Raw genomic sequence first — 21,494 nt, forward strand, 5'->3', positions numbered from 1 at the left:
AGGGGTTATGGACTAACTGAGGTGTGGCAAGTGGTTAGCAGTGGATCTTGCCTATAGTCTTCAATAAGGGGAAGAGGTAGCATTTAAGAACTTATGGTATGTTCTGAGTTAAACAGCTTAGGCTCAAATCACAACTCCACTTACTTGCTGTGTGACCGTGTGCACGTCCTCTAACTCTGTTGTCACAGCTGTGAACAGGGTAATAACAGTACCTAACTCCTAGAAGTGGGAGGATAGCAACATGAGTTAATACATGAAAGCTTTTAGAACAATGCCTGACACACAGTATCTTCAAAATATAACCAAGAAACAAAAGGGGAACCATCAGATTAATCCTCAGAAAGCCAGGTTAATATTCTGACTCTGGGCTATGCAACTTGTACAAGGCTTAGTGTCTTCGTCTGCAAAATGACACTTAACTTATAAGGCTGTTATACGGATAAAATGAGAAAATGCACACCAAGTGCCTAACATAAAGTAAATGCTAAGAAATGATAACCACTCTTTGTAGTCATTATAAATAAATTTGCTGTTTTCCCCTAGGCTTTGGTCATATTGAATTACCTGTAGTTCCCCAAATGTGTTCTCTTGTTTTCAAATCTGTACCTCTGGCTTGCAGTATTTATTAAATGCAAAATAAAATAATAATTTGCAAATTTTATTTGATCTTTAAAAAAAATTACAGACACAAAATCAGAGTGAGTATGTAGGCCATATATATAGGACAGGCCATCCCTTTGAGCTCTGACATTAAATAAATAAAATCAACACCATGAATTGAATTAAACAAAAGTCACCTTAAAAAGACAGAATGTTTCCTCCAGGCCAGGAAGAGCTGGCTGTAGCCTAATTAGTTATGGAAACGAGGAAAAAGGAGGCTCGGGGCTCCAGAGATGGCAGAAAGGGGATGCTCGATCTGGGGACACGAGAATTCCAGGCAACTGAGAGCCATTTTGTTACAAAGTAGGGATGGTTTATCACTGTCACCATGGCTTCAAAGAAACCTATTTCTAGATTCTTAACTGGCATACTCTGATAGCACTCTCACGCAGAAGCCTCTGGATTGGTGGTTGGTGTCTTTAGAGAGCAGGGCACTGGAAAACAGGCCGGAGTGCTTCTTGATCATGAAAAGGAAGTGCATGCATCCTTTGCTAATTGATGAGATGGCATCCTGGTTTACACATAGCATCCCTCTGTTTGACTCTGGTTATTAGGAGTCCGTTTCCCTCTCTCTGATCAACTCCATACTGACTTGATGGATTTAAAAAATTAAAAGCAAAACCCTCAAAAATGATGACCCACCAATAAATAAACACAGTTTGGGGACCTTTCTGGGTTAGCATGTTATCCTCCCTCCTCCCCCAAAACCACAGCAGAGTAAAATTCATTGATCAATAGCAAAAAAGCATCAAAGAATACTAGAAACATTTTTAAAAGGTTTACTGTCTAGTTTTCAAAGGAAGCATAGTAACAAAAAAAATCAAGAGACCTTATCAAAAGTATTTATTCTTAGAGAACATAATATTAAGATCCCATATCTTAATAATTAGTATTTTCAAAGAATACTTATATCCAAGACTCTATAAATGGAATCAGAAGGGGGGAAAGGACATAAAAAAAAAAAAAAAGATCATGAAGAGAAACAACTGAGTTCCATTTTTGATGAAGCAGATTTAAAAATAAGATAGTAAATCCACAGAAATTTTCTGGGAGAGCAAAACTTCCACCTTCTTGCAAAACAGTAAAGTAAAAAAATATCTCTTTCAATTACAACCAAGTTTGTCTGCTCTCTTGGTTTCGCACTGTACTTCAGTGTAGGAACACAGCAAATGTCCATGATAATTCTGGAGGGGAGAGAAGTCTTCGTTTTAAAAAATACAGAGGGAGTCAAATGCATTAGAAGTTTTGGTCCAAAAATGGTCTAGACTCTAGAAGAAATCATTCAGCTCCTTCCACTGCTGTTGTGGAAACAGGTTTTACGTAGTACGGACCTTCACTCAGGTAAGTTCTGAGCCTCAAATAATTTGGGTTCCCAAAGATTTCTGCAACTGTCTTAGAATTGGCTAGTGCTTTCACCAGTTCATATTTGGCATCCTTTGAAGCTTTGTCATGCTCCACGGACCGGTCCATCACATACTCTACAAAACCTGGACTGTTAAACATAAGTTTCTGAGCCCAGGGTTGGTTTGCAATGGCCTGAAATGGAAGGCAGAAAGAACACAATTCCTGTGAGACTTAAGAAATTAACTTTGTTAGTGCGATGGCTCAATCCTTAGAAAGAAATCTGGCAACATGAACCTTAAAAGTGTTAACTTTATGCCTAAGCAAATTCCCTCCAGGGAATCTAATTTAAGAAAATAATCTAAATGTTAGGAAAAAAACCTTTGTATACAAAGATGTTCATAATAGTGTGACAGCTACAATGTAAATGTCTAATAGTGGGGCATGGGTAAATTATGGTATATAGCAATAAAAAATTAAATAAAATTAAGATTAAAAAAGGTAAGTCTGTTATATAAAAAATAGATTCAAATTATATACATGGCATAATTATAAAAGCAGAAAATAAAGACAAAAACTAGAGCAGAAAAGACTGTCCTAAGGAAACTCTTATATACGTGCATAAGATGGTATTTCAAGAATGTTCATTGTATAGCATCATTTGTAACAGATACTATCTAAATCTTCATTTACATTGTGGCTTTACAGTGAAATACTAATGGCTTTCTAATTGCCTCTTTGGTACAGATAAATCCTAAAAACATAATATCTAAGAGAAAAAGCAAATTGCAGAATGATAGAAACATGATACCATTTATAAAGTTTATGTAAAATACTGTAATTTGTTTAAAGATATATATGTACATAGTAAAAGTACAAAATGATCTGTGCATTTGTAAATGCTGAATTAATGACAGTGATTACATTCAGGAAGTAGGAAAGGGAACTGGATTAGGCAGAGGCAGCAGATATTTCATCCATCCATCCATCAACCCATCAACATCAACACTATTACTAATCGGAAATACACCAGACAGGTATGATTTTATGTGAGTTTAAAAATATCTACTTCTCAATCTTTTCCATTTTTTTTAAAGATTTTATTTATTTTTAGAGAGGGAAGGGAGGGAGACAGAGAGAGAGAGAGAGAAACATCAATGTGCGGTTGCTGGGGGTCATGGCCTGCAACCAAGGCATGTACCCTGACTGGGAATCGAACCTGCGACACTTTGGTTCACAGCCCGCACTCAATCCACTGAGCTACGCCAGCCAGGGCATCTTTTCCAATTTTTAAAATAACGAAAAAGCAACTTTTAGAATGTTTTTTAAAAATCTCACTACTACATTTTAATGAAGAACAAGGAACAAGCAAGTTTATAGCTTAGTTCTCTCCTCTCCAAATGTGTTCTGCAGACCAGCAGCAGAAGTACCACCTGGGAGCTTGTTTAAGTGCAAGATCTCAGGCTCCATCCCAGAACGGAATGGAGCTACGGAATCAGAATCTACATTTTAACAAGATCTGAAAGTTTGAGAAACATCAGGCTAGTTAACAATAGTGGAGGATGAAGGGTGGGCTGAAATAAAAACAGCTGTCACAACAGCTAAATCAAAAAGTAGAGCATAAGGTAGAAAAGTGAGGGGGACAATAATGCAATAATGAAAATAACCATGACAGGAGCCAAAATGACCTCCGCAGCGACTTTTGGCAAGGGTGAAACAGTCTAAAGACAACGCTCCTGGAGTTGACAGGGATGTTGTATCCTTCAAGACCCAGATCATATAAAAGGGGGGAACCCCAAAAAAACGCCTCAGAATTTATTTATTAAAAATTGTGTATTTACTCTTACATGTTTAAACTTCAGTCACCTTCAAAGTACTCTCTGTTTGATGCAATATACCTATTGAGACATTTTTTCCACTGCTTAAAACAGTTTTGAGCTCCTCGATTCTGATACTTTTTAGTGCTTCTGCCGTTTGTTTCACCTCATCCACATTGGCAAAACGTCTCCCTTTGAGGACTTTTTTCATCCGGGGAAACAAACAAACAAACAAACAAAAAAGTTGCTCTGGTAAGATGGGGTGGGGCCAAGGGTCATGCCATTTTTGGTTAAAAACTGCTGAACACTGAGTGCAGTGTGAGCAGGTGCACTCATAAACCACCCATCATGAAATGGGCAAACATGTTGAAAGACTCTTCAAAAAAAATTCACTGAGGCCGAACGTAGGCTCTCACAATGCCAGACGGTGCACTGACACAGACGGGGGCCTAGAACATGCACCCCACGGGGGAAGCCTGTACTGCAGGGGCCCACCCTCCAGAGACAATTCCAGTATTTTGGGGGTTCCCCCTCATATCACATCCTGCAGGAAGTCTTCCCTTCCTTGTCACCTCCACCTTCTTATTCCCTGCCTCTGTCAGAAAACATGCTGCTTGAGATTGCATTTTTAAGATTACTACAGTGATGACTATATTTTCATGAGCCCAGGTACCGTGGTAAGTGCTGGGGCTACAAGGTTAAATCAGATATGGCTCCAATTCTCAACAAACTCTATTTGGCAGGTCAGTAAATGAACATTTTCAACATAATGTAATAAATAGAACACAGAGGTATAATCCTTACCACAACTGTAATTATATAATTAACTGTATAATTATATTTACTGTCTGGGTCCCTCAACAGACAGTGAGTTACATGAAAGGAAGACCTTTGTATATTTTGTTTACTCTTATATCCCTAGCACCTATCAATGACAAAACAAAACAAAAAAAAGAAACCCAACCAATATTTGCCGAATGAATGAGTAAATGCAAAGTATAAGCCCTGGCGGGTATGGCTCAGTGGACTGAGTGCTAGCCTGTGAACCTAAAGGTTGCTGGTTCAATTCCTGGTCAGGGCATGTGCCTGGGTTACAGGCTGGGTCCCCAGTTGTGGATGTGAGAGAAGCAACTGATCAATGTATTTCTATCTCTCACACATTGATGTTTCTTTCTCTCTTTCTCCCTCCCTTCCCCTCTCTCTAAAAATAAATAAAATGGGTTTTTTTTTAGCGAGGGAAAGGGAAAGAGAAAAAGAGGGAGAGGAACACCAATGTGCGGTTGCCTCTCATGCACCCCCCCCACCAGAGACCTGGCCTACAACCCACACATGTGCCCTAGGACTGGGAATCAAACTGGCGACCCTTTGGTTCACAGGCCCACACTCAATCCACTGAACCACATCAGCCAGGACAACAAATGAAATCTTTAAAAACAAGTATGAGAGCCAACATTTCTTAGGTCAGCCTGTGGTTTGGGGCAAAGCTTACTGAAGATACTTGAGCTAGCCCTTGAAAATGAGTAAGATGTTAACAAGCAAAGTCAGGGAACAGTGTTAAAAGCAGACAGCACACACATGCCCAGAGACATGAAACAAACAGTCTGGAATTACTAGAGCAGTAAGTGCCAGGAGGGGAATGGCTCGAAATAAGGCCCAGGAAGACCAGCCTAGGTCAGTAAGGGCTTGCTTGACGGCAGATAAGGAATCTAGAACTAATTCTGTGATCCCACAGCACCCTGTGCTCTGCCACAGCATCTAATACCATTTACTTAAACAATCTACATACACATCTGTCTCCCTCATTAGTCTATAGTAATAGCAGGGGCCAGAAACTACCATGCACTAGTGTATTCCTGGGACAGGGCAGAGGGCCTGGCTCTCTGCAAGTGCTCAGGTGTGGAACGGCAGAGCCCCAGAAGGACCTGTGGGAAAGAAGATGCCTACCGTGAGCACTTTTAAGGCAGCACAGTGTAGTTCAGGAAAGGGTTGATTACTCATGCCACGAAAGAGCTCCAACGGGTCCCGAGCTAAAGAAGAAAACCAGGATTCTGTCATCCTCAGGAGGTCATCGGTCTGCTGCTCAGGCTATGGGACAGAAAAGAAAAATCTCAAGGTGTCTGGAAGTCGGCAAACCTGGGTTCTGATGGTACCCTGTCATTAACTTGCTGTGTGATCTCTGCCAAGTCCAGAGCATTTTTCCCCAAACCCAGCCCAGATTTTCCCAGTTTTTAGATCTGGCTGATTAAGGAATCTCTAGGCTCTGCTCCAGCTCCAATACTCTATGCTTCCACTTTAACTTTAAAAATGTAACCAGTCATATAAAGAGGGTCACCCTCTTTTACTAAGGGTAAGAAAGACAGCATTTATTTGATCAGCATTTTAAGTTAACCAGGATTATGTTAACTCATACAGATTGACCCTCCCAGACATATCCCATTATCATTCCTTAATTTCCTAGTCTACTTACTGGTAAATAAAGAAGGGATGAAACTGCATCCAAACACCTAATTTTGAGCTCTGTAGAGGCATTCTTTGCTTGATATCCTATTCTTGTGAGTAAGCGTTCAAATCGAGTTCCTTTGAAGGATAACGAGATTACTTTCATTGTTGTAAAATAGAAGTAACATAAAATTTACCATTTTAACCATTTTTAAGCACACAGCTCAGTGGCATCAAGCACATTCACGTCGTTGTGTGACCATCACCACCATCGGTCTCCAGGACTTGTTCATTGTTTCAGGCTGAAAGTCATACTCATTCAACAGTAACTCCCCGTTCCTCTCTCTCCCTTGTACCTTCTGTCTCCAGTTGACTATTTTAGGTACACCATGCAAGTGGAATTATACAGCATTTATCCTTTTGTGTCTGCTTATTTCACTTAGCATGTCTTCGTGGTTTCTCCATGTTATAGCATGTATGAGAATTTCATTCACTTTTAAGGCTGAATAACATTCCATTGTATGTATATACATTTTATTTATTCTTTCATCCATCAATGAACACTTGGGCTATTTATACCCTTTTTGGCTATTGTTAATAATAGCTATTAATGAGCACAGGTGTACAAGTATCTACTGGAGTCAGTTTCCAAGTCTTGTGGGTATATACCTGGAGGTGGAATTCCTGGATCATACGGTAGTTCTATGTTTAATTTTCTGAGGAACCGCCACACTGTTTCCCACAGTGGCTGCACCCCTTTACATTCTGACCAGATATGCACAAGGGTAAAATACAAATGACATAATATTTCTCGCATCCTTGTCGACACTTGTTATTTTATTTTTTAATAATAGCCAGCTTAATGGGTGCTAAGTGAACAATGAGATGTTTAAAGTATGCTTTGCTTTCATACACTGTGACCCCTGCCAGCCTAAACTAACATAAAAATAAACATGCAGTCAGTGACCAAGAGAGAAGCCACAAGACAAATTTATATGCAATACAGCATATGTAGGTCAAAGTATAATACAACATAGGTATTTATATGTGTAATACAGTAACACAGCATATGTAGGTCAAAGTGTAGAGGACTTGGAATCAAAGGACCTGGATTTGAGGAGCAGCTGCCCCACAGTCTGTATGATCTTAGAAAATTTTCTTAACTTCTCTGAGTTTCAGCTACCTTATCTATAAAATGAGAATAACAATGTACATTCTTTGAAGGATTTCAGGATTCTGTCCTTAGAAAGGTACATATAACAAGGATACTAGTTGTGTCACACAACAGCATATTAATTCTGAACATAGGGTGCACAGGTTTCAACAGTGCTACATATTATTTGTTCGTGTGGAATTCATAGTGCTTGCAAGATACTCATGGATATTCCATAAAAGTATCATTTGTAACAATAGTATCTTACAACAAACTTTTCTTCTTCCTTGATATTACAAATATAAAAATTTGTGTTTTCATTAAATATTCACAACCTTGAGAAGTAATTGTTACACTCTTTTTTTTAAAAAGAGGAAAATGAGGCCTAGAGTAGTGAAGTAAATAAAACCCAAAAGCTAAGTCAGTGTTAGAACTGGGACATGAACCCAGGTCTTTCTGACCCCAGCCCATCATCTGTGCACCAGGAATACTGTGCAAGGAGGATGCAGAGGGGAAAGGGTGTTTGGCCCAGCGAAATTTTAAAAAATTCATGATAATTATGACTTTTTAGAGATGAGTCTAAGGTCATGACAAAAAGACTGCCATATGTAAAAGTGGTTCCTATAATGTAACTGATGTGCCAGCCAATGAACTCATAACAAGTCATACCGACCTGTCTTCTGTAAAACCTGCTTTCCTTCGATGTTGGACCCCAGGATTCCAATCGTGTCCACTGCTACGCCAATCATGGTGGGGTCCTGACTTTCTGTCATTTCAAAGACTTTTTCCACAAAAACAGGATAACGTTCACAGATCTGTTGAGGACTATCCATGATAGCCAGGTTTCCAAAAAACTTCACAAATCCTAGAGATATGTACGAAAATATGTTTTAATAGGGGAAGAAGACAGCATAAATTGTGGGTCCTATGTTTTCACAGGAATAGTAAGAAACTACAGGCCAGGGAGAGAAGAAAGCCTATGGTACTATATTGCCTGGAAATCAGACAGACCATAAGGAATTGCTGAAGGACCCGAAATGTGTGGTGCTGAGGGAACAGGAACCCCACGGTGTCAATGGAGCCGGGTCCAAACACTGAAGCATCGTCACGTGCAAGAGGGAGGACAAAGAAGGACCAGTGGATATGTATCACAGGAAGGTAAGTTTGGAGTCATTATTAGGAAGAAATTTTAAAACAGATTTTCAACAACAAAGTAATCTAGGCTACCTCATAAAAGAAAATCTCCAATTTCTGGAAGTGTTCAAGAAAAACTAATCAACCATGTCTTTGAACAGAATGGCTAGAGTAGTTCTTATATTAGCTAAAGATTACAACTCAGAGATTTGATGAATCTGTGAATATACTGTCAATATCATTACTCATATCTTTATTTATGTTTCTTTTGGATGAGGTGCAAAGGAAACCATCCTGATGCTGTAAACAGCAGTACTTCCAGAAAACCAGAATCAACAACAGCACATGGCTCTCAGAGCAACAGGTTCCACCTCATGGGTTGGGTGGGGTTGGGTGTCATCTCAAGGGAATAAGCTCTAAAGGAGATAACCCCTGGCCTCCCCCGACAGAGATAACTCAGAAACAAAACATGCACCATCACTTCCACAGGCATCAACATTTCTTACCTGGCAAGTAGAAGCTAGAGAAAGGGTCTGAATCTGCCCCAACAATTATATTAGAAATCTGATCAATTACTCCTTCTTGAGCAAGGTACTGCCGTCCATGATGAGTATATGCCAATGATGTCACCATTTCTACACAGGTGGCTCTGAAATGCCAAGATTTTGCATAGGAGTTAGCATGGTTTATAAATTGTTTTCAGGTAGGTCATCTTACTTAACTCTTCCCACCAAATCAGGAAGGCCAATAATCCTGGCTCTACTTTTCAGATGACAGTTCGGGATGAGAACATTGCAGCAACTTATCTAGAATCACATTTTTTATTAAAAGGTAGAGTTTAGACTAAAATCTTGATTTTCTGACTTAAGCCCCACTTATTTGTTTCTACTATACCACAGCTACTTCCTAAGAGATTTTATTTTTTTAACTTGTATTTTATCTGGAAGTGTCAAACATACACTAAAGTAAAGAGAACAGAACAGTAAACCCCCAGGTACCCATAATCCTGACTATACAGTTATCTCGATTTTGCTCTACTTATTTCACTTCTTTTTTCTCGCTCTCTTTTTTTTTTTTTGCTGAATCATGTTAAATTCTTGGCATTTTATCCCTGCACAGTTTAGTATACATTTCTAAAAAACATGACTATTTTCTAATATAATTATGTCTTTACCACATATTACAAAATTAACAATAATTCTCTGGTACTACATAATATCCAACCATGATCAAATTTTCCCAAGGTATTTTAAGTGACTATTTGCAGGGTTTTCCCCCTATGTCACAAAATCTGATACATAGCTAAAAAAGCTAACAAAATAATTTCCTTATTAGGAATGCTATGAATTAGTGTAACTGGTGACTGACTTATGCATAGGAGTTCAACAGTTTCAGTCACATTTAAAGAACATGGGATGCCCTGGCTGGCATAGCTCAGTGGACTGAGCGTGGGCTGCAAACCAGGCATTGCAGGTTTGATTCCCAGTCAGGGCACATGCCTGGGTTGCAGGCCACGGCCCCCCAGAAACCGCACATTGATGTTTCTCTCTCTCTCTCTCTCTCTTTCCCTTCCCTCTCTAAAAATAAATAAATAAAATCTTAAAAAAAAAAGAACATGGGACAACCAGAAAATCATTTAAGATAACGAAAACAAAATCTGTGCACACAAAGGTAAAACTATAAGTGCTATCACAACAGCAAAATACTTGGAAGCACACCAAGTATTCAACAGTGAGGGTGTATCAGTAAATTGTGTGGAATATCAACAAGGAAACATTTGACGAATATTAAAGGGACTTAGGGGGTAGAGGGCTGGGAGTGAAAAGACTAAAATTAGCATTTCTTTCAGGACCTATGTCAGCCATTGTATTGGTCTCTGTGGTAAATGCACTTAATCCTCATATTATCTTCTTTATAAATTCATCATCGTTCTGTTTAGCTGAGGAAACCTGAGGTGCAAAATGGTTATGATATTTTGTCTAAGAGATGCAGGCGATCGCAAATCTTACTCATTTTCATAAGTCCATGTTTTTCTATCATGCTACAGTGCTATTATTTAACAACGTCAGAAAGTGCGGACGAGAGTACATAAAGTAATGCAGAACGGCAGTTATCATGTGATTGCAACTTTTTAAGAGCAGGCATGTATGCCTAAGGACAGGGAACACAGTCATTCAAAAGTAGCTGTATCATGATACCAGGCTTTGCCAAGTTCCAGTGTGCTGTCACAATACCACTTGAGCAATTTTCTAAAGGCCCCTCCTTCAGGACATACATCTGTTATGAGATTGCAGCCTGACCACAAGCCGCACTAGGGACGATGAGTCCCAAGACTGTTTCCTGGCCCTCCAAAGGAGGATATTTTGCTATAAGAACTCTCTCAGCCAACATACCTGACCAGCACATCCTCACCAGTCAGTTCCCTGAGAAGCTGGGTCACCAAGCCACTGGCGGTACAGTAGTGTAAAGATTCTGGAGACACAGAAGAAATCTCCACAATTAGCTGAAAGAACAGAACAAAAATAGCAGAAAAGATAAAACTGCGCCAAAGGTGTTAATCTCATTTTAAGTTAAATGCAGAATTAGGCACTTTATATAAATGAATTTTTAAAAATCGATTATTTGTCTCCACAAGTAGGAAAATTTCACTGAACATGTAAGAAATTACTTTGTCGCAGACACACTCCATTGTATTTGCACTTTTTACAAAAGCCTGAATCAGAAACAACAGATTATAAAAATCATTCATGCATTCTATCTGTCAGTCATTACTCATTCATTCACCACGTACGTTCTGAGGGCTTAGTGGAGACAGAGGACACTGAAGGATTTCAAGCAGAGACATGACAGAACCAGATCTGGATTTTTAAAGATCTTTCTGACTGCACGGGAAGATAGACTAGTGGTGACAAAAATGAATGAGACCAGTCTGGATGCAAATACAGTAGTCCCAGTGAAAGATACTGGCAGCTTGGATTAGCATGCTGGTGACTACGCCAAGGAGAAGTACATGTGTTTAAGAAAAACTGACATAATTAATGACCGAAAGGGTGTGTGGCCGGGAGAACAAGGCCTCATAGAGAATGAGCTTGAGGTCTAACACCAGACCACATGGACTATGAGACAGCCAGTTAGTTGTTGCTGTTTTTTATTAGGGGCATAAGGTGGGTGGAAAAGAGCGGGGGGTTAGTTTCAACATGATGTGAGGAGCCTAGAATATGTCCAAGGGGGAGAAAGAGTAAGCAGTTGGACATGAACGTCTGAGCTCAGAAGAGAGGTCTGGTTAGAGGTTAACATTTGAGGGTCATCACCATTATAGGTAAGATCTGAAATCCGAGGATGAATGAAACTGCCTAGGGATGAATGCAGATTACAGGGGGAAGAGGGCTTGGAACTTTGCCTTCACAAATGTAACAATTAATAGTTCAACAGAGGACAACTACCTAGGAGGCTGAGAAGAAACATTGAGAGAGGCAGAGGAAAAACTGGGATAGCTTGATATCAAGGCAAGCAAAGTAATAGTGTTTTGAGGAAGAAATTAAAGACTGTACAGGACTTGTTTTAAATATACAGCCTACTAACTGTGTGGCCTTAGGTCAATTACCCCATCAATAGTGAGGTTTATGATAATGATGTATAGGGTTTACTGTGAGAATTAAAGACAATACATGTGAGGATTTAGTACAGTGCTCAGTACAAAGCTAGTACAAACAAAACCATTTCTTCTTACTACTATAACTGAGCTTCTCAAAGTCTAGTTTCAATGGTATCTCCTCTATCATAGTAATTAATAAAAGCAGTATACATATATGCATTTTTCAATCCTCACCTGAGGATCTGCTTATTGACCTTTTTTTAGAGAGAAATGGGTGGGGTGGAGACACAGAGAGAGAGAAACATTGATCAGTTGCCTCCTGTATGCACCCTGACCAGGAGTAGAACCTGCAACCTTTCAGTGTACGGGATGACAGTCCAACCAACTGAGCGGCCCAGTGAGGGCTGCAGTATACATATTTCTATAACACTGTCTCACGCACTAGGTGAGGAGTTCATCCCTACATCCCCAGTACTCAGTATAGGGCCTAACACAGACTACATACTCAATAACTACATTTTAAATGAGCCACACTGCCTTCCAAAGTAATTCTTACTGCATTTGAATTATAGGCATCAGAAAGTATGCTTTCTGTCTTACCTCATAGACCCTGTATCGAACAATGTCATTTGTTTTCATTACAGTTTTCAAATCATCCAGCAGATTGCTTTCAAATAAAGCCTCCAGTCCAGCTTGGGTCAGTGATATTCTTGACAGGGATTTAATGGCCTTATAAAGAAAGAAAATCTCTCTTAAGTCATAAAAATACAAAATATTAGTATCTACTTCATAAGGTTGATGTGAAAATTAATGTATGGAATGTGCCTTCTAAAATGAGCATTCCCTATGTTTTAGCTATTAGTATTTATAATTAGAAAAGATACACAGTATTCCTAATAGAAAACAATTACATAAGTTTTGCTTCTTAGGAAGTAACCAATGTACGCCCTATGACAGATAATTTAGATATGTGCATTCCAGAAAATAGAAGGGGTTTACTAGTACTTATTTGACACTTATTTATGTGATGCCCTATATATAAAGCTGTGAGTTCAATTATATAAATCATTCCTTCCAAACCTTCACCTCTCAATCCAGAGAGCCTCTTTTGTCTTTTAGGACACCAGTATCGCTGCATGTTTAAGCTGATGGTTCTAGCTGACTTACCGCTTTAGCTACAGATAGATTCTCTCCCCCAATACAATAAACGATTTGTTTTAGTAATTCAGGATTATTTAGAATCTCAGTAACAGCATCAGAATTTTCAACAATTCTTCCAACCTGAAAGAAAAAAACAATCAGAAGTGCTCTTCCAGGGTAGGGCAACAGCTGAACACATGATACTCAAATGACCTTCGTGTGCAGTTATTTTAAGAGTTACTGAGTACAACTATAAGACAAGTCATTAAAAATTTCAAATGACCCCAATGCACTAAAGCCAAATACACATATTGCATAGTGACATCTTTGAAAGAAAATGGAAGGAAAAAAAAAAAAGGGCTGGGTAAAGACTTCAGAACCTCAGTGAGTACAAACAATAAAAATCCTAGTTCTATCCATTTTTAGCTACACTGAAACCCTGGGCAAATTAAATAACTTCTCTGAGCCTAACTTATTGTCTGTAAAATGGGAATAACCATACTTAAATGCAGGACAGTAATGAAGATTAAATGAGACTAAATAGGTAAAGCACATACTACAATGTCTGTAGTATGTCTAAACGATAAATACTTTCCCCAATTTGTTGAAAGGACACTTTAGAGGAGAAAAGGAAAAAGAGTAGTTGAATACCTACTGGATAAACTAGCTGCTCAGGTCCTAACATTCTCAGTAGCAGTTCTTCACTCAACTAGTAACATGTTTTGATTACCAGGGTGGTAAGAGTTACTGTATTGATTCATTGGTTAAGTGACCTTTCAATACAGCTTCATTCATGTCACTATAATAAGACTTAATATGGCAATTTTTTTCTCTAGACTAGGGACTCCTTTAAGGAAAGAAACAGGCTTTACCTATCTTGGTAGCTCTAACAGCATGTGGTACACTGTCTGACATATAAAAGTGACTTAGTATTTGATGAATGAATGATGCCAATGGTCCTTAGAACTGCTTTCTTTAGCTTGTATCCCCTTGGTCATAGCTACATACACTAGAATAGATTACAAACTCCCTAGGGACAGAGAGATCATGATTTCTTCATCTCTCTGCACAGAGCCTAGCGTAGAGCCAATAAGGGAACCAACACTTGTCACCAAGTGTTGGTTCTCTTATTATGTGCTAGAAAAACTTCATACCTGGGATAGAGTGAGTATTTTTACAGAATCATCAGGGTGTGTCAGTCCCTTCTGCAGGTCAACCCTGAGGTTCCGGGCCAAGTGAACTGGCTCTACAGCTTGGAGCAACCTCTCCAGAATGGATACACACAAAGTAGTCTGTTCCCTAAAGGAGACATGAAAGACCACATTAGTTCATGTCCTGCGAGGTAGAAAGGAACCTGGTAATATCTGACACCTAGGTCAATGATGATCTTTACACAGACTGTTCAAAACGCCAGCTTCTAAGGAGACTAAAGGGTAATGAAAACAAATACAATAAAGATTAAATTAAAAATACATAAATAAATAAACCAAAATTTAACTTGGAAATATCAAAAAACCCCACCAGTTTCTGGTTTAACATTAAATATTTTTAAACATTTACTCAGTACCTATATGTTGGGGCTATAAAGAAGGGTAAGGTATAATACATTCTACAACCTCAAGGCACTCAGTCTAATGGAAGATGCAGGCAACTATAGTCCAGTTAGATAAATGCTAGGTTAGAGCTGGAAGCCGTGGGAGCTCAGTATAGAACGCAGGGTACAGGGTATACCTGAGCAAAGTTTTAGGAAAAAGTGGGAGTTACTAAGAGAAGAAGGGTGTTCCAGGTAAAGGGCATAGAACATGAAAAGGCACAGAAGACTGAGACAGTATAATATGCTCAAGGAACCACATGTGGCTCGGTATGACTGGGGTCAGAATAGGAGAGAAGGGGGAAAAAGGTAAAAGGAAAGAGATGAATGGCAAGAAATTAAATAGAAAAAATGCACAGCAGTCAGATTCTGATAGGTCTTTTATGTCCTGCTATGGAATTTTGCCTTTTTCCAGAAGGCAATGGCAAGTCAAGAAGTGATTTTAAAGCAGAAGTAACAACTAAAGCAGATGTATCAACTAAATACATAAATGTGGTATAGCCACACAAAATGAACTACTATTCAGCCATAAAAAGGAATAAATACTGATGCATGTTACAACATAAACCTTGAAAATATGCAAAGTGAAAGAAGTGAGACACAAAGATTTCCTTTTGATGATGATTTTATTTACTTGAAATGTCCAGAAGAGACAAATCTAGAGACAGAAAGTAGATCACTGGCTGCCAGGAGCTGGGGGAGGGAATAAGAGAGGAAATGGGGAGAGAATGCTAATGCTAATGGGTTTCTTTTCCTTAAAAAAAATTGCAATTGTACATACCACAACATTTACTATTTTAACCATTTTTAAATGCCCAGTTCTGTGGCATTAAGTACATTCACGATGCTGTGCAATCATCACCAGTATCCAGCTGCAGAATTTTCTCATCTTTCATTAAAACAAACTCTAGATATTAAACACAAACTTCCTATTTTCCTTTTCCCTCAGCCCCTGGAAACCACCATTCTACTTTCTCTCTATGAATGTGACCACCCCACGTACCTCACGTAAGTGGGATAGTGTCTGCCTTATTTCACTTGGTACAATGTTTTCAAAGTTCATCCACATTGCAGCATGTGTTAGAATTCCCCTCCTAGCCCTGGCTAGCATAGCTCAGTGGATTGAGTGTGGGCTGCGAACCAAAGTGTCGCAGGTTCGATTCCCAAGTCAGGGCACATGCCTGGGTTGCAGGCCACAGCCCCCAGCAACCGCACATTGATGTTTCTCTCTCTCTTTCTCCCTCCCTTCCCTCTCTAAAAATAAATAAATAAAATCTTTAAAAAAAAAAGTTAAATATACACCAACATATGATCCAGCCACTCCATACCTAGGTATTTACTCAAAGAGCAAAGAAAGAACATGCCTATGTAAAGACTTGTACACAAATGTTCATAGCAGTATTATCTGTGATATACCCAAGCTGGAGACCATGCAAATGTTCATTAACAGAGAAACTGATAAACAAATTGTAGTAGATCTGTACTATGGACCACTACTTAGCAACAAAAAGGAATGAAGTATTCCTTCATACTCCATTGATAAATCTTAGAATAAATATGCTGAGTCAAAGAAACTAAAGAATATATACTATATGACTCCATTTATATAAAATGGTAAAAAACAAACAAACAAGGGCAAACTCATCTATAGGGATAGAATGCAGATAAGTGGTTGCCTGGCTGAAGTGGAGAGGGACTTCTAAGGGGCAAAAGGAAATGTGGGGGTGAGAGATACCTTCACTATCTTGATTGTGGTGACAGTTTCTTGGGTATATAGATGTCAAAACTTGTCAAACTGTACATTTTATTATGTGTAGTTTATATAAATTATAGCTCAATGAATCTGTATTTTTAAAAAACCAATGGTAGGTTGATGGGGGGCTCCACCCACAGAACTCCCCTGGGTCATCACGGATGAGAATAAAAATGCCCAATGCATGATCTGTTTGGGGAGGAAAGGTGACCAGTCCCTCAAAGGAGAAAGGCCCTGAAAACCTTCTTCCCTGCATTTTTATTGGGTTCAGCTCAGAGATACACAGTATGCACATAAAGCTCATCAACCAGTATCTAAAAAGCTGCAGTCGTGAAAAACTGACTTCATTTACAGATAATAGTTGAAGAAAAAACAGGGATTGTCTTCTGGTCAGGGTTGGCTTTAGCTCAGGTGCCTGTTTCATAGCAACAGGGCAGAGCAAACCTCAAAGGAAACCATGTATATTCTTTCTCTGGCCAGATTCGCCCCAGGAGCCATCTGTTCTAGTACAAGGTCGCAACTGCCTCTTGGGCATGGTTCCCAGGCAGAGTCAGGCAGGGAGAGCAAAGCAGCTGAGAGACTAGGAGACTTTTGCAGAAAGACTGAGGACTCAGGCTATGACAACGCCAAGGGATGAGGGTCTTTCTGCCCCTTCTCTGAAGACTCCTAAGTCCTTCCCCGATGGCCCTTTGGAACAGTGCCTATCTTAGGTTGTCCCTCCTCCTTTGAGGGATCTTACCCAACACTGGCTAACCAGTCATCTGCCCAGGCTAAGCAGGGGGAAGTGAGTGAGGCAGGGGCTACGGTCCTGCCAGGAGGAAATGTTCTGTCTCCTTAATGGCTCATGTCCCCAAGGCCTTTTCACTCAGCCCTAGCCACGAGACAAATGGCTACAGTCCCTGAAACCATGTAGGACAGCTCCCAACAGTGCATTAAAATGTATAGTGCACAAATTTCAGGTCACACGTGGCCCTTTGGTACTCAGAAGTCAGAGTTAATAACTTATAATAGTTCTGTTTGACTTCCATGTGGTAAAGTAGTAATCTTAGGAATTAATTTATTTCACAAAACCTCCTATGAAGATTCTAGATTTACATTCATTTGATCAGATACTGACCAGTATATAGCAATCTGTGTGAGTTGATCAGGATAATAGCAATATCCCTGCAGATTGTCAGTCTACGCAGAGAATTACTTCCACAACTGCAGCTGGTATGCACTATGTATGTACCCAGCTTTGAATTACCGTCTTTCAATTCCCATTAAAATTGTTTCCTAGAGCACTGCTCATTCATTCAGCAAACCAACTCCCCCATGGACCTTATTCTCCAGATTGCCCTTCATTTCAAATCCTACTGCATCTCCGGCGTTAAATTACATTGTGACCTTTGAAAGTCTCTTCATCCATGTTACAAACAGGTTTGGAAGAAGTGGTCACTCCAAAACTACTGAGTCTAATCTTTTATTGGGCAGATATTGTATTGTCTGCTAAGCCCTAGACGGGATACAGAGGTGGACAAAATACGGCCCCGCCTTTGAAGAATTCACAAACCTGAAATAAACACATACACAACTGTGACATAAGGCAATGGTGGCAAGTATCGTGAACAGAAATAACAATAATGTCCTTCAGGAGATTTGAGGACCAGTCACTGGCAACCAGAGTGACCAGGAAAGACTTTCTGGAGGGGATGGCACTTCACCTGGGCCGTCAGGGAAGGACAGAATTTAAGATATGGAGAGGGCATGTCAGGTAGGAGAACTGGCAGGAAGAAAGCTAGGAAACCGCCAAGTCACGCTCAAGGGAAGAGAGTGGTAGCTGGAGGAGATGAAATAGGTGTTGAGGAGGAGAGGGAAAGTATGTGTTGAGGCTGAAAAGCATGCTGTAAGGGTCCAAATGCCAGGCTAAAAAATCATGACTTTACACTGTAGGCAGCGGGGAAACCGCAGGAAAGATGTGAGCCAGCTGGGCCCAGAAGTTCACCGTGGTTGCAGTGTGGGAAGGACACACTTAGAAAAGGAAGCCTTGAGGTGACAGGTCAGACGAATGCAGCATATGTAACGCGGAGAAAACAGAGGCCTGAATTAAAGAGGGCAAGTAAGAGATATTTTATAAGCTGACCTGAATAATGTTAACTAACGGATTTAGTGAAAGGAAAACGTATGAAAATGGGAGGAATCTTAGGCCGGAGCCAAGAAACCCTCCTAAAGGATCCACTGTGGATCCAGTAAGTCATTCTCTTTTCAAGTAGGAAATCCCTGAATCACAAATATTTTTTAACTTCTAAATTATGAAATACATTTTTTTAGTCAAACACTACAAATGTGTGTGAAATGAAAAGTAGAGGTTGCTGTCCTATCATTCTAAGTCCCACTTCCATATTAATAGTTTCTGCTCTATCTTTCAGATATCCCCAATTTACAATAGCCTGGGTGTGTGTCTGTGTGGGGGAATTCGAATCCCTTTTTTCCCAAAATTATTCATAACGCAATCATAAACTCCTATAATTCTTTCACTCAACACAGAGCCCTATAGACACATATAGCCCAATCTTTTCTAATAGTGGCATAGCGAGCGTTACATGGTAATGTGTCAAAACTTATTTAGAATCCCCCTTTTTTAAGATGTTATTTATTTTTAGTGAGAAGGGAAGGAGAAATAGAGAGGGAGAAACATCAGTGTGTGGCTGCCTCTCCTGAGCCTCCTCCTGGGGACCTAACCCGCAACCTAGGCACATGCTCTGACTGGGAATTGAACCAGTAACCCTTTGATTCCCTGGTGCGTACTCAACCCACTGAGCCACAGCAGCCAGGGCTAGAATCTCATGTTAATAGATATTTAGGTTGTTTTTAGTTTTCTTATGTCACCTTCTGTTAGAATATTCTTGTATATTCATTTTGTGAGCGAGTATACCTGCATGTTAAATTCCCATAACAGGAATTACTGGGTGAAATGGTACGTGAATGAATCTAAACTATTGGATCTAAAATATTGAAACTAAAATAGTGGATCTTGCCAAATTGCTACGACAGGTCCCCTTCTTCAGAGAAGAAAAAAGTCAAGCACTTGTACACACGATCGTGGCGCCCTCCCCGTAGGTGCGCAACCTTGCTTTCCCCGCTCAACCCCTATTTCAAAATGAAGGCAATGAGGCCAAGAAAGGGTCAGGGGCACAGCTCACAAGCTGGACTTGAACCCCATCTTTTGCCTCTCAGCCTAGGGTCCTTCCCTCAGAAACGTCAGCTTTTTTTTTTTTTTTTTAACCTTCTTTTGAGACTGGAAAAGCCCTGCCTTCATCCCATCCGCTCCCGACTCCGCACTCAGGGGCGTCTCTCCCCGCCCCCGCCACCCGGCTCACGCCGTGGGCTCCTCTCACCGTTGGTTCTCATTGAGCAGAGAGAAAAGCGGGCCAAGGTGTAGTTCCGCCGCGTGCTCGCGGAGCTCGCCGAGCGGCACCGCCTGCAGCACCGACTGGAGCGCGCGCAGCTCCTCCAGCGGCGCTTCCAGCCGCGACACCTCCCTCAACAGTGTCAGCACCTGGGCCGCCATCATCCCCCGCAGGAGAAGGGGCTCGCCCGGCCGCCCGCCCGGCTCCCGACGTGCCTCTCCAGGTCTCGCGAGATCTGACGCAAGCAGCCTCTCTTCCCGGAGTTTGGGAAGTGACTGCAAACCTTCCAGTAGCAAGGCGGAGCTGGCGGACCGGGCGCGCTCTGAACTGCCAGACTCGTGAGACGTGTGTCTGTTAGGGCCGAACCGACGATCATTCGTGATTGTGGAGTTGCTGTCCCGCGACACCTGAGGCGCCGCTCAATTGGTCACGCACTTGTACTTTTCCTGTTGGCCTGTGTATTTCCCACGGGGCTTGAAGGCTCGTCAAATACCTGGCAAGCGGAATAGTGAGAATGAGGACCCACGGAAGGTTACGCGGTTTTGCGAGCAGCCTCCTGGCTCTCAGGCCACGCTCTCCGCAGAGGCGAGGGCGGGAGTGGCTGAGGCCACACCGGGTGGAACCGAAGTGATGGGCATCCTGAATCCCGCTCAGGCACGTATCAAGAGGCGGTGTAGGGCCAAGCCTCTGGAAGGCAAGATGAGAAAAATCTTGAGAAGCTAGAAGAAAGCGTAACAGCGACAGGGGACCCTTTGGGGGCGTCAATGAGTCAACCTCGCGGCGCACCGTGCAGAAAAACAAGAAGGCCGCCATGAAGTGTTTCTCCCCCTTCCTCTAGGTGCTGTTCATTCCGCGTGACTATACATCAAGAAGATGGAGACTGAGTTAACCTTTTTGGACCAGACCATGGGGGTGGGGATGAGTGACGACCTCTGATGCTGAAGGCCGTCTGCAACCATTCCACACGCACTGCATACATCTGATGGAACCCCCTGGGAAAGGCAACCCAGACAAATTTCATGCGAACGAGGGATGACTTGAGAATTTAGAAATCACTACAGTTTGCGAAATTCAGGGTTGATGAAGGAGGAAGAACCGTTAAATGCCCAGTTGGCAGCGAAGTAACTCCAAGCAACTCCAGAAGCTGATCAGAGCTAGAAGCTATGTGCCTCAATGGGTCTTCCATGCCAAGGACGTGAGCTTGTTTTGGAAGTACATTCCTTAGTAGACTTTTAGGGGGGAAGACAATCTGGAAGTTTTAGAGGAAGCTAAGGACAGGATTTTCCTCTTTGTATGTGCCAATGCCACAAGTGGCAAAAAGATAAAAACCATTGCTGCTTTAGAAAGATCTTAAACCCACGTGTCTCTTGGAAAGAAGGTTAAAAAAAAAAAAAGACCTTCCTGTTTCCTGGTGATCACACCCCAGAGTATCATTAACTGCGGCCCTCTTTTTGGCTTGCTTTCATAATTGTTTTATCTATT

At 40.9% G+C, this 21,494-nt stretch overlaps 1 protein-coding gene across 1 annotated transcript; it reads right to left on the bottom strand.

The window, feature by feature from the left end:
- Nucleotides 1-1,423: 1,423 nt before the first annotated feature.
- Nucleotides 1,424-20,244, bottom strand: PSMD5 (proteasome 26S subunit, non-ATPase 5). The gene is made up of 10 exons (XM_028521202.2): nucleotides 20,001-20,244; nucleotides 14,434-14,578; nucleotides 13,307-13,420; nucleotides 12,740-12,868; nucleotides 10,938-11,047; nucleotides 9,051-9,193; nucleotides 8,084-8,275; nucleotides 6,286-6,395; nucleotides 5,763-5,903; nucleotides 1,424-2,196 (listed from the first exon to the last, which is right to left on the bottom strand). The coding sequence occupies exons 1-10, from the start codon at nucleotides 20,174-20,176 to the stop codon at nucleotides 1,939-1,941; spliced, it is 1,518 nt and encodes a 505-aa protein (XP_028377003.1). The 5' UTR covers nucleotides 20,177-20,244; the 3' UTR covers nucleotides 1,424-1,938.
- Between the last annotated feature and the right edge of the window lie 1,250 nt (nucleotides 20,245-21,494).

Source organism: Phyllostomus discolor, chromosome 3 (assembly GCF_004126475.2).
Source record: "Phyllostomus discolor isolate MPI-MPIP mPhyDis1 chromosome 3, mPhyDis1.pri.v3, whole genome shotgun sequence".
In the NCBI taxonomy this organism is placed as follows: domain Eukaryota; kingdom Metazoa; phylum Chordata; class Mammalia; order Chiroptera; family Phyllostomidae; genus Phyllostomus; species Phyllostomus discolor.

Coding starts and splice junctions, on each gene's coding strand:
- PSMD5 (XM_028521202.2), bottom strand. CDS start 20,176: ATGATGGCGGCCCAGGTGCTGACACTGTTGAGGGAGGTGTCGCGGCTG. Junction 14,579..20,000: donor CTGCTCAATGAGAACCAACG/GTGAGAGGAGCC, acceptor TGTCTCCTTTAG/GGAACAGACTACTTTGTGTG. Junction 5,904..6,285: donor CATCCCTTCTTTATTTACCA/GTAAGTAGACTA, acceptor TCTGTCCCATAG/CCTGAGCAGCAGACCGATGA.